At 42.3% G+C, this 13,710-nt stretch overlaps 4 protein-coding genes across 4 annotated transcripts; all 4 read left to right on the top strand.

Moving 5' to 3' along the window:
• Nucleotides 1-502: 502 nt before the first annotated feature.
• On the top strand, nucleotides 503-784 carry PHALS_01403 (uncharacterized protein; the record flags this gene model as incomplete). Its single annotated transcript, XM_024715783.1, has 2 exons — nucleotides 503-661; nucleotides 719-784. 2 exons carry the CDS (start codon nucleotides 503-505, stop codon nucleotides 782-784), a joined length of 225 nt encoding a protein of 74 aa, XP_024581446.1.
• A 3,599-nt stretch (nucleotides 785-4,383) lies between these two features.
• On the top strand, nucleotides 4,384-5,496 carry PHALS_01402 (hypothetical protein F442_01969; the record flags this gene model as incomplete). Its single annotated transcript, XM_024715782.1, has 1 exon — nucleotides 4,384-5,496. One exon carries the CDS (start codon nucleotides 4,384-4,386, stop codon nucleotides 5,494-5,496), a length of 1,113 nt encoding a protein of 370 aa, XP_024581445.1.
• A 5,945-nt stretch (nucleotides 5,497-11,441) lies between these two features.
• PHALS_01401 (uncharacterized protein) lies at nucleotides 11,442-11,695 on the top strand (the record flags this gene model as incomplete). Its single annotated transcript, XM_024715781.1, has 2 exons — nucleotides 11,442-11,603; nucleotides 11,666-11,695. The coding sequence occupies 2 exons, from the start codon at nucleotides 11,442-11,444 to the stop codon at nucleotides 11,693-11,695; spliced, it is 192 nt and encodes a 63-aa protein (XP_024581444.1).
• Nucleotides 11,696-12,703: 1,008 nt separating this feature from the next.
• Nucleotides 12,704-12,946, top strand: PHALS_01400 (uncharacterized protein; the record flags this gene model as incomplete). The annotated part of the gene is made up of 2 exons (XM_024715778.1): nucleotides 12,704-12,803; nucleotides 12,876-12,946. 2 exons carry the CDS (start codon nucleotides 12,704-12,706, stop codon nucleotides 12,944-12,946), a joined length of 171 nt encoding a protein of 56 aa, XP_024581443.1.
• Between the last annotated feature and the right edge of the window lie 764 nt (nucleotides 12,947-13,710).

The following is a 13,710-nucleotide window of genomic DNA, read 5'->3' as shown; positions in this document are numbered from 1 at the left end:
CCACACCACAGCTCCCTTGGGAGAGTGACGGGTCACTCTCATGTAACCCCGTTACATGATATGTGCTCTTTAATTATGTTTTACAAATATTTTCTGCTTCATGATATGCTAATTAACAATTTGACAACGAATATTTGTATTCAAATCGGCGCATACCACACAGCTGAAGTTACATCAAAGTGAGGTATGATACGATATTGATTTAAACGGCATCATTCTTTGGTACATCTCTTTTTTGTTGACAGCAGTAGGACTCTGCCGTAAAAATATTGCTCCTGACTGAATGTTAGCAAATAGTGCGCGTTAAATTATCTGACATTTCTAGCTGACAAATCTATTTTATCTGCAGTATCAGAAACTGAAGAGAATAGAATACTCGAGGCTACATTGGCATATATGATCATGCCATAAACGCAATCGGCATATCCACTGATTGATCGGGGAGACGCATACCACACAATTGTTGCACGTACCTTTTACTAAAGTGGATAGCAGCTATCCAATGACGACAACCTATGGCGATCGGATTCGTGTCGCTAAAACAGGCCCTGTTCAACCTCCCAAAGGAACGTTGCAGCGTATTGATTCAAACTACCATATACTAAAGCTACGTAGCTTCTTTTCTCTATGTCTGCTTGGGATAAGAGTTGCAAGACTTGATGTGCACTTTCTGCGGTCACTACACGCTCGAAAAACGCCTATTTGTTTGGTCACTTAGACTATCATTGACGAGATTAGCTTGTCAGAAGAAGGTAAACTCGCTGACAGCAGTTGCACCGAGTAGATTTGATTGCTTATTTAATGCTTGTGACGGCAGATGTACTACTTAGTTCAATCATAACAGAAAAATTATTATCCGAATCAAAATTAATGTATGAATTCATTCATTTATTGTGTACATACGCCTTACACTTCTGTTCGACTGTGCTAGCTAGATACAATTTCAGTTAATACCATGTCAATCACACGAGATTTACGTTGCGCTTCTGTGTCATTGTGAGTATTCAAAAGTACCAAAGTATCGGTAATCATCTCGATGATTGAACTCCGGAAAGAAGAGGTCCGTGGGACAGGATTGCACACCATGCAATAGATGTAGCTGTAATATTCAATGAATAAAACTTAATAGCTCAAATTAAATTAAAACATATACTATACCAGCAGAGCAGCTTAGGTAGCTAGTAACAGTTGATGCTAATTATGCGACAGCAGCTGCTATCTACTACAATCCAGCAGATTTACTGTGAAATGAACAAGGTCGCATTTATTGAAGAGAATAGAATATAGCTGTTTGAGTATTTACTAGCTACAGATCTAACTGATACATTGTTATCCGCATCAAGGTGAAGGTCGAGAAAGCCAAAACAAGCTGATTCAGTCTAATCGAGTGACAAAACACAACGTCATAATCCGTTACCTGTCGCGATGCCAATTTTGGCAAAAAATCACGAGCTTTAAACCGTTTGTGCTATATACCTATATTCAGCAATAATAATGCTTTACTATGCGTACATTATTTTCCTGTAGATTATTGTGCCCGATAGTTAAGTCACATCAGACCATTCTTATGGCGTATTCGACGCTATGCCTCGTCATTGCGAGTTACGAAGCTCGAGACCATTTCTTACGGGGGATCGCATGACGTACCACCAAAAACTCACGACAGCGTTAAAGTTGGGACTAATAAGATGAATTATATATCTGTAATTATTACAGCAAGGGGGGCTTGTCTGTCTGCAAGAGCAAGAGTGGCAACACTGACACTACTCCAAAGCGCTGCACTTGAATCGCTCGGGTGCGACAGAAGTCATCCGTACTTTTCCACAAAGAACTTTCGTATTGAGTCGGACGATCTTTCAGTCATAATGCAAAATAGTCGCAATCACAAGCTTTTCAAGTCTACTTTGTTTTGAGCGGGATGGGGAGGCCACAAAAGATCGTGCATGAGAAGTGGTCCATTAGGATGTTGAGAGGTCACGACCAATTAATCACCTCTAATGAACAGCTTCTCCTTGGCAACATGACGTCAGAGAACGGAGTCGATCCAATGTAGCTTTGGGCATCGATTTGGATCTTTCACACTGGGTCAACGAGCTATTATGCGGACTTTTTTGTGCATGGTTATCACAGATCACCCGGGCCCAAACGTTTGCGGAGGCTTCACATCGGCACAGCAAGCAACTCACTGTGGTTTAATATGCTGGCAAGCAATTTTATTTTCGTGGGGGACAATGTGTAGGGCTAAAAAGCGTTTAACATTCCATCATCACTTCTCCCTCTGTTTGGAAGCACTTGATATGCCGCGTTCGCAGTAGAGCTGAATGAACCAGCGCTCTCACGGAACTTTATTTTGCTGTGTTTATCATCGTGTTACTCGCGCTTTGATCCTGTATATGTAATGATTCGGACATTTGACATGATATCTGGTTTGTCATGCATAGTTGTATTCTTGGAACGCTTTACTAGTAGCTTGCCGGCGAGCACATGGAAAGAAACAAATGGATTTGATGCGCACTTTCGCTGTTGTGGCTAAAAAGAGTCAGAATGACGAAGCTGTCTCCCAGTGTTCTCTTGTCGGCATGTCAAAGATGATTCGTCACAAATGTGTGAATCGGAAATGAGGAGACAGGTGGTGGGTGGGAAGATTCTAAGTGTAGCGAGAGCGATAATGATAGATTCAGGTAATGCAGTATATTTGAGTCACACATGTAATCTCTGTACCTCATGTCTTCATTGAATCTCCTGGTGGTAGACATGGCGCAAACATGCCTTCTGCCATAACATTTCGAAGAAGGAACCTTAGTACAGACCGCAGTTCTTGTATATTCACGGTAAATTGTGGGTTGCAAGTTGCATTTCTACATCAAGCGCCTCTTTATTAGCAAATTACAAATGTTAGAAAATATTAAGCTTTGTGCGTTGCCGAAGTGACCTTTGCGAGCATAACGTACAGTGTTCAGACTATTGTCGTGAAAGTACTTCGCCTGTTTGACATCAATCTCGATTTTCTATATATTGTAGTGTCGGATTGAATCTATTCAATGCTCTAAGAGTTATACTACTTCGTTGTTGACCTCAGTCTGCCGTAAATCAAATTCACAGGTATTCTCACTAAATGGGAATGTCGGGTATTCAATGCTAATAATGGCTTAACGAGTTCATCATATCACCAAATCTGAAAGAGACACTAGCAATAATCATGGCCGATTTCTGCCGTGCTGGTGACGAAATTTCGTTAAGGTCGAGAAACGAATTCGATTTCAGCAGGTATTAGTTTATTCGCTTATAAACTTATCAAGAGGTAGGATACTATAGTAATGTAAACATTCCGATTTGAAATCCGAATGTTTACAATGGGACACAAACAAATATTTGCATTCGAAAAAAGCAACAAAATTTCTATTGGCTGCCGAGTACAATACAAGTAACATCTTATTTGTCGATAACTAGCTAATGGCAGGACCGCATTGCCACCGTCTCTGCGCTCTTACTTTTATTAATAAAATAGCCCCCTATGAAGCCGTTTTGAATGTCCAGTTTGATATCCGGACTGACGCAATCGTGGTAATCGCACCATCTGCCACAGCTTCTGAGATACTTAGTTAACTAAATTGCGAGCTTCACTGATGAAGCTGTCTTTTCTTACTTTCAAGTTACAGAAATTAAGGTGTGTGCTGTGCATGCTTACATGACTATACCAAGCAAATCTAACGGCCCCGACAAGTATATCGCTAAAGGTATGTGTTATCCTAAACCAATACCAAGTGTGCTTGTTTGCGTCAATTTTTCAAAATGTTTGTGATTAGCGATCTACTCAAAATTTCGCAAAATTCATCTGGTATTTTATAATGGTTTGATCGTCCAAATTTACGGAGTGTAAATTTAAAAGACAGCAGCTCTGATCAGATTTGTCGTACTTGTGGTGTCTAGATTCTAGTCCTCAGACTCGGTATAGCATCGTCTATTGTTTGAGAACGACACAGATTTATATGAGCCCCTTTTATGACTGGTCGCGTCGCAATTTAAAATTTTCGGGAATCACTCAGTAATCAGGCTTTGAAGGTCAAAGGCACACGAATGCTGATACCAAAGCACACTTTCATGCCTTTTAGCTCCTTCCTCAAGTCTCGGTTGCTGCCTGTCTTGGTAACGCTATCCCTTTTAGCGGTCATCTACATCAATCTCGTCCTCGTGAATAATGCGTTTGTCGGGTTCACTAGCAATCTCAGGTCCACTCTGCGCAATCACCCGCGGGACTCTACACCAATCGACAGCACCCTATTTAACACAACACATCCAACAACATCCTTCTTCAGGCGCGGCAAGAACTTTGACACGACAGTTGGTCGCGAACGTGCAATTATATTGTGTCTCCACGACAAGATGCTGAATTTGGGTGTGTCATTAATCCGAGAGCTCCGTTGTCTTGGCAATCAAGAGCTCATCGAAGTCTATTATTGTGGAATACGTGAGCTGTCCAATAAATCAATAGATCTCTTGTTCCGACTAGACAACCGATTGGAACTGGTGGATGTGTGCTCCGACTACTTGGCTCGTAAAGTCATCACGGCTAATATGGCGAAGAAGTTTCAGAGTTGGTGGATCAAGCCGCTTGCAATTTATCACACAGATGTTCGCCATGTCCTGTTGTTGGATGCGGATAATGTCATCTTTAGGGATCCTGCCATTGTTCGCAGCCTTGATGGATACGTAAGGACAGGTACCACGTTTTTTTACGACCGTGTTATACCCGGCAAACGATTTTTGACTGGCAATGACAGTGGGGAAATATATTTGCACAAACTCTTGCATGAGTTTAACTACGCCAGGTTTAACGTTTCAGACGGGTATGCTCCTTCACAACACATGGTTGACTCTTTCGCATTTAATGGCTTAACAATTCACGAAATGGATTCGTCTATGGTATTGATTGACAAGGCAAGGGCTGGAAAGGCGGTCATGGACATTCTATTCTGGTTCATCACAAAGGAACGCTTTCGCTTCAAATTGTCATGGGGTGATAAAGAGACATTTTGGTTGGCATTCGAATTAGCTCGTATTCCATACTTTTTCTCGCCGTGGGGTATCAGCGCGGTAAATTCGGTGCCTAACGAAGACATTAAAAAACATCCCAAAACACTTTGCAGCGGAATGCTGCAATACATGCCAACATCGGATCCTGGCACTGTGACGGCAGACGTTTTGTACGTGAACAGCAAGTCCTTGATCGATCCGTATCCTCAAGGTTTCAATCCTAAGCGCAAAGTCAAGCCAAATAATATGTTTAACATGTTTCCAACACACATGACACCTCGTCAAGGGCGAAAAAAGAGCAAGAACGCAAAAAAGAAGTACACTTCTGAATGCTTAGTCGATATGGGATCCACTCCTTTACCAGACTATTTTGCTCCTCGTTTATTGCGTCGCAGACTTCACTTTTTTGGCCTATCTATGGGTGTTCTCGGCTCGTTGGAGCAATGCGAGACGTACACATGAAGCAATCACTTTTGAAAACTGGAAGCATATGTCACATAAGGTAAATATATGCCGTTCAAGCTCGGCTTTATAAGAAAGAGACTATAGATTAAATGCCTATTAGCAATATCATCTTTCATTATAGTGTCAATTTAATTGTGTAAACGTCCATCGAGATTTCTGATGTGATCCACGTGCAGTATTGTATTAGTCGACAATGGTAAAAATGCCATAAAGCTAATCACAGATTCAACCAACGGTTATGCGAAATTCACATCACACTAAATGTTATTGTGATTATTTACACATACCGGAATATCGGTATTTATGAAAATGATGACGTGGTCAGAAAATAAATGCAGTTTAGTAAGACCGCAAAAAGTATTAAGGTCAATAGCAAAAAAGAACATACTCTTGAGATAGCAACGCGAAATAACAGTGCTAATCACTTTAAGGAACCCGATTCTGCGCCTGGTCGAAGCGCATGAACCCAACCTCTGCGCGTTTGTTCACGCAAGCTCTGACAGTCAAAATTTTTCTGCAAAAGTGTACGTCAACCCCGTTGCACTTGGTAGCACTTGTAGTCAATCCCACAACTGGGTCGAGATAGAACTATATTCTCTGAGAGGACGAAATAAGCTTTTCGAGTATTTGTCTTCGTCACAATGACCAATTAAACAATCTTAAATCGATTTTAGGTCCTAACGATATAAGAGAATGAATAGGCAACCGAAGGGCAATACCAATGATCGCGCCTGGAGTTGCTAAGCAGCTTTGAAAATATGCTGGAGAGGAACATTTATGAGCGCCCCAACGGAGCAACTAGAAAGAACAAATCGTTCCCACTATAAAACCGCTGTAGTTTGAGCGTCCACTTCTCTAAAGGCGGGTAAAAAGCTATTTTTCGATGAGAAAATTTGAGGTTACCATTGTGTCGGCGATGCTTTGAAAAGCAGCCAAAGCACGTCGCGCTTGTGGTCTCCAACCAAGAAGATAGAGTTCGTGATTGAACACTTACGTGCAATATTTCTACAAATGTCGCGTTTCTGACGCGGGACGATTTGAAACAATAGCGGTGAATGTTTGCATCGCCTACCAGGCGTATCGGGAGCACTCGAAATTCTTGTCTTCCCGTCAGAAAATGCAAGAAATGGCTAACTGTATTCAAGAGCCCAAAGGTTTAATCACCATACTAGCGTCAGGCCCTTACCCGGAGGCGGTAACGGTCACCATCTTTATGGAGGGTCTTACAATGGTGCGATCGAACAGAGACCACCTACAACCACCATACCTCTGTCGAGAAAGTAGGGAGCATCGCTTTTATTGCGAAATTCATCTTTCGAACCGATAGGAAAAGACGAGATGCGGGGATTGTCAGTTGTTTGAGCAGGCCAGAGGCGACGGACTTTAGATATGCTGTGATATTCAAAGATGAAAAATCTGCGGTGGTAGAAAAAAATCTGCGCTTTGTGTATCCTCATCGCACTTGGCTGAACAGTACAAAGGGGCGAGCTTCAACGCATGGGTGAATGACGAATCGCTAACGGAGATTCATCAGTCGTGCAATTCCGTACGTGGGGGCATTGATATGCCAGGTTAAAATAGGATGTCCGTGAGCTTCACAACGGGGATACTGACCGGTGAAAGCGTAGCAGTGTATATTAATGTGCAGGTTAAGTTGATGTTCAACCGCAAAGTGAAGTTCAAGCGCTTTTACAGTGTAAAACATTGTCTAATCTTGGGTTGAGCTCAAAACACGATATCAATCATGTATTTCGTGACCGCAACGACAGAAGCCATGATCTTCTTTATCGATATCGCCACGCACTTCCCTCCTAGGAGCTTTGACAACTCATTTCTCACCTATGCCAGGAAGCAAAAGAGCTTTTTGTGTGAATAAAAAGCTGCGGTAGTTTCTGTCTAGGACATGAAATTATCTGAATTTGCTGCACTGATATTGCTATATACCTTGATTAGACTTTAAAAGCAAAAGCAACACTGAGGCAAGTTTTCCGGATGAAACGAATAGATTTATTGTCGCGGTCTCCAGAGTGTGCCGCTGTTGAGACGGGAAAGGATGACTGTATGATGTGGTCCCCAGAGTGTTGGCCTGCGGGATGATAAAAGTAGTTGTGAGCTGTTGGCTCCTGTGCCAGGATCGATGAAGACTGGGCATCGCAAGGTTTCGTATGAGTGCTGATGAATTACTATGGGCGTTTGTAAGTTGCGAATATGAGGGCCAGGCCCTAAAGAAAGAGTATGGCTCATCTTTGCCCCGAGGGTGCCGAGTCAGCGCTTCCGTAAATAGGGCCCACCATGTGAATCAGTGTACCTTCACGGATAAGTGGCGAGAGTGATTATTAATTCTGAGAGGAGTGGCCAGGATAGTCCTAGAGGTTACATGTTCTCCCTCTCAGCCTTTGATATACCGCGGGGTTTTGGTAAAGTAGTTGCAAGACATTGGGTTTACCAAGAAGTACCATTGGTACCGGTTGAGGAGCTCAGCTGATCATCATTAGTGCGATCAAAACTTGCCTTAGTGCCCAAACGCTCACTTTATACTCAACGGCAATGACTCTAACCTAGAGAATTAAGTGACGTCTATGACTCTTTCCCCTTTGCGATGCACACAGCGGATTTAATTAACGATAGCACATTTCTAAACTGGGATGGCGACTTCTTTTGTTAGAAAGGGTAATGGAAGTAGCGAATTGTACATGCGTATATTATGCTAATACACATACAGTATCTGCGCAAACACTGATTCCTAGAACAGAAGTGCTGAAAATTACAGGATTGGCTGCAATTTGATCAAACCCTCACCCTGGACGATAGGTATTACCAAGTGGTTATGAGAGACAGCGATATTACTTTCACTATTGTGAGATACCCGGACGGAACGCAAAGGTAGTGGCTGATTATGCGGCTGCTGCAACAACGACATTTAATTCTCGAATTATCGGGTATCACAGCATTTCGGGACAAATCGTGGCTATACACAAATCTTTTTTGACGATATGTTCGTCCGTAGTCGTGCAATGTACGCGAAGAGGATATATAATGTCACATTCACCACTTGCGAGCGAATGCTTGCGCATAATGACTGACTCACCAGCATAGATAAAGGAACTTTGGTGCCGACGTATTCTATTTTTGGGTTGCTTTATTTATCTGCGAGGATCACGCGAAGATGGAAGCTATTGTCGGTTGACTCCCAAAAGAACCTGTAATCTGCATTTGCCAAAAATATGCAGAAGTACAGTGCTAGCTATGTTGATATTGCTCGACCTTACAAAATTCCGTGAAAATAACTTTAACAAGTGGTAAGGTTCGGCAGAAGATGTGTCTTTGAAGCCTGTAATCCGCGCTCAGCGACTCTGTCTCTTCCGAATTTTGATCGGCAATTCACGTCGTCTGTGACGCTTCGGCTCTTACAGTTGGGCTAAACATTTTTCCGACAATATTCCGATAATCATGATCGCGTGATTGCGTTAATATTTTGGTTTGCTGGAACCTACTCTGTTTATGACAAGAATCTTCATAAAACTTGGTACGCACTCGTCAAGTAAAGGTGAACCTGCGTTGCTTATAGATGTTTGAGATCTATAAAGATCATACATCATTGTGCACACTGACATTGTCACAACACTTTTCGCAGAAAATGTCAAGATAATTTTCTGTGCAGAGAAAACTTCATGGTATAGTATAAGCTGCGTCGGCCTGCTGCGATCTCAAATGCAATGTTGCGTCACCTCAACTATGAATAGCCGCCCATCACAATGGCGCCGCTGCCAATTGATAAGGCGAAGTACAGCGTACTGGTTGGACATACGTTTCTTGCGATGCTGAACCCTTTCAGAAGCGAGGGGTTTTGAGAACTCAGATACCAATTTATTAAAGCGCTTGGTTTACGTCTGCATCGCATTAATTTTCTCAAACTTGCTGTATTACAGCACTGTCTCGCTTGACACTAATCGTGTAGTGGTGATTCACGATGAAAACCTCAGGTACAGAATAATACTCGAGGCAAATGATGCTCGTTTACGTGGACGACTTGGAAAAGAAAAGACATGCTGCTTAAGTAGCGCTAAGTTTCGGTGATCTAACAAGTATAAGTGGGTTAGCACATATGTGCGCACGGGTGAGACGATTAATGGGTTATGTTTGCGTGTGGGTCATCTGGGTAAGATGGCTAATCGTATCCTTATTAGCGAGACTGTTTTACGATGAGGCGACAGTCAAGCCGTTCCCCGACAAAGGTTTTTGTCAACAAAGCTTGTCTGTAGCTTTGTATCGAATAAGGACCTGCCCTTCACAGACTGTGAGCCTTACGTCTGGTAACAAACTTAGTTTTATACGGGCCCCGCTATTTCGAATATTTAACAATATGTATAATAGGATTATGTATGACTAAAAACAGAATATATTTCTGATCTCTGGATTCAGCTCCTGGTTGAAGCAGACGACCCAATCTCTGTGAGTTCGTAAATGCGGATGCTTCAGGCAACCTAGTTTTAAGCACGCAGCACGGAAGTCGACGTTGCGCTTGGTACAGCTAGTCGTCATTAAGACGACCAAGCCGTGATAGACCGCATCTTTTAAGAAAAAAAGTATCTGGTGACTTCCCCCAAACTTACAGGATAGCGCCTAGTATCTCCATGTTTATCTTTACTTTCGTGGAGAAGGCTGGAAGAGGCAATCGCTTATCTGCATGCACTTATCAGCTCTAAAATGTGCTGATAAGACACATGCAAAAAGGCCGTCGGTGGGAGCCTAGCTCAAATCACGAAAATCGTTGCATTAGCAACACGTCTTTTACATGAAAAATTTGAAGACCTTTCAATGGGATAGGGAAGATGAGATAGCTATCAAGAGTTTGAGATTTTATTTAACGAATCAATACTACCGGCATCGAGCGAGTTTTTCTCGCCAAAACAACATTATAGCTGCTATTGTATTTACTAGCTGACACATTACTCGGCAAGAAAGCTCAGCCCATAACGAGCTCGAGCAAGATCATCAGAGTATTAATAATCATGAGTGGAACTGCATCGAAAGGTGAACGGTGTTTTATTAAATATAGAATGAGCAAAAGCGTTAGTGTCTCTTTTTTTCGGTACATTTAGCTTGATCAAATCCCCAGACGTTCATCATAAATTCTGCACAGCGATAAGAGAAACTACAATTTGATTCTGGATCGTCATACCCTGCGGCGAGTTCACTTTGTGCCAACCAACTACGCAGTACAGTTTTAAGTAACACAGATACTAACCCACAGATACAACATAAAGGTAACCAGCAATCCATGAGCCATGAACGCACGCGAACGCAGAAATCGCTTCTCGTGCAAGATGCATACAGTGTTGGTCAGCAGAAGGCTCGTCAGTACAAAGTTCCAAAGCACGTCCATGCTCTTGTACCACGAACTCATCCTAATTAAAGTTCCGTAGTTCTCACAAATACCGATGCCTCGGTACGTACGGATATGTATTACAACACCAAAGCGAAATGTCAGAGTAGTATAATTTTTCACGTAGCGTATTTAGCGAATTGTATCAATCGTGCACGGAGAAAGCAAAAATACACAACTTGTCCCGTTACAAATTATGCCCTACAAGTTTGCCGAACGGATAGCATAGTCGACACGCAGCATCACCATTGTATACACCACAAAGACCCCTTCGCCACCACATCAAGCGACAAGGCTAGTAAATAACCCTGAGAGACATAATGACGATGTCTCCGGCTGTATCGACGAACGACTCGTAATGTCATGAATGTCTTAGCGCTGGGGTGGTGTCGCCTTGCTCGGCAAGATCATACTTCAAGTCATAAGCATCATACAATGTACTGGATAGTTTTTGAGGAAATAAAGCTTCAGATACTTAACACAATAAAGTTTTAATGTCGTTTGGCAATGTCTTGAAGCAAATCATATAATATGGCAATGGCGATTACAGACGTTAATGAAGTTTAGTTCGGATCCAAAAGCACCAAACTTGGGCGCGCATGAGACGTCGGTTTGCTGCTTGAAAACCGCGTATTCTATTGCATCTAAACACCAATTACTATTCTGGGAAAATTACCGGACGATCCGACAACTTATTGGCGCTATACTTGAGCGTCAGGTTAAGCCACATCTGAAAATGTCTGTGGAATAGTGGCTCCGACCAATTGACTGACCTTGCAGGATCTACCCGAAGATCATGTTTTACAATAAAGCATCCTAACAATGATATATTGTCAGTGCCGGAGATAAGTTGCATGTATTGGCAAACAGATTAATAGATTGTATAAACTCAAGCACAACTCGTAGGGGTTGATTGGATGCAATTTTCTCCGAGTTGGACGAATACAATTTGTAACTATATACTATGAGCTGTGTCACCACATAATTCAATGCTTGTGGATACTTCAGCGCCTTAGTCGTCATCAGCCTTTCCGGAGCATCCTGCTCAAAGTTTTCACTGCAGTGCAGCGGACAGAAATTACTCGCATGTGTAATTGCTGGTTTTATCGACTAAGCTGAGAAAGCCGTACATGGTACACCTTACCGCGCTATTCGACAGCCCACTCATTTTTAGAAATGGGCGTCCGCATCAAAGTCATAGCTGCATATCGCCGACATTTTTATCAGAACGTCGTAATCTGAAGTAGGATGACTATTTCTGACCCGACTCGCTTTAGAGTTCGCAAAGGAAGACGCGTCTGCGACATTAAATTTTCTTTTGATAATCTCGTTGGCGTATTTAAAATCAATAATCTGATCAGTCATGTCATGAACACTTCACTCTGGCCGTAACACGAGTGACAGAACTCCTGTACTTACGTTGTTGTATCCTTTACTTCTACGCTCGAAAGCTAACGTTAACATTCTTTATGATGCATGTACTTTAACAACTTCAAAGTATAAATCCATCGTAAAGAGCGAATATCAAAGACAACTGGATGTTTTTTGACGGATTTAAACAATAAAGTTTAAAAGGTCACACTTTTTGTTTTGGGGATTCTTCAACGACTGAACCGTCCATGATAATGAGCTCAGTCCCTGTTCCTACAATATCAAAACAGTCGTACTGATTTGTTAACCTCATTGTCTAACGTTTTCACTCATTAATTTTGAAGGGTAGTATTCAATCCTAACAAGAGTTTATGCCTGGAAGAGTATGTCTCTCGTACTACTTCAGTCAGGTGTTTAAATCGGTCGCCACATATTCGTGAGGCTGTGATGCCCCGTACGGTAGGCACTCAGACACTGTCATCGACCTTCAAACAGGAGGATCGTACAACTTGCGACTTGATCGCTTGGGTTCACTGGGTTTTCCATTGTATATCGATGGCTTTATCCCGGAGACGCATTCCGGAGACCGCAACAAACGCTCTTTCTACTCTCTGAGTAGCTCTCATGCCGGATTCCCAGCTTCAGCTGTTTTCCGGTTTAGTAAAGATTATATTGAAAACAAAGACATAGATAGAATTTTTTAGTATTAGTAGATTGAAGTGCTCGCTCAAGACTGTCTTTCGTGGTCTTAGTAAGGTATATATCAGAAAATCACGGCTCATAGTCAAATTTGCGTTCCGACCTTGTTTTTGGGGTTGGATAATATTATCGATAGGTGTAAGACAAACCGTGTCTTACACCAAAGATTTCACAGCGTCGTGGTTGCGCCTCTGACGTACAGTAGAGATAGATGCATGACTCTCTATATCCCTTCTCTGATTTTTTTGTTAAACTGTAGCACGTGGCGTTCTAGCCAAGCCAGTACTATGCTTTAATTGTCATTTTCAATACGGCTCTTCGGCCGAGAGGCGGTCCATGCTATGATACCCCTAGAAATTACTTTCAAAGGCTAAAAAAATACCCGACGCCTTCTCCGGTGTCCCCATAAGGGGTTGCACGTAAAAATTATTCTGTTATGACTTTCTGGAAGTGTTTTGCTAGCGCTTTATCGGTGTTAGATAAAAGGAATATGAACGATAAAAGCTTTTGGACTTCATTTCATCAATTATGTTCCCCATTGGGACGAACTTAATGTTTTGTTAATTTAGATATGATAGGTGGACATTCTCACAAAGGATACAGCAGCTTTCAGCTGCCGCTTCTGTGCCTCATCGAGGTCATAGGTGATGACACCAAGTCCCTCAGGTGATATGAGATCAGGAAACGGACATGAAATCCGCAAGGCACGAGCAGGGCTCGTCTCACGCCGCTGGCGCAGCTCGCCTCCACATCCC

This window comes from Plasmopara halstedii (assembly GCF_900000015.1).
Source record: "Plasmopara halstedii genome assembly, contig: Scaffold_1548, whole genome shotgun sequence".
NCBI classification, from domain to species: domain Eukaryota; phylum Oomycota; class Peronosporomycetes; order Peronosporales; family Peronosporaceae; genus Plasmopara; species Plasmopara halstedii.
The sequence above is the reverse complement of the archived record's forward strand: the minus strand, read 5'-3'. Positions and strand labels throughout refer to the sequence as shown.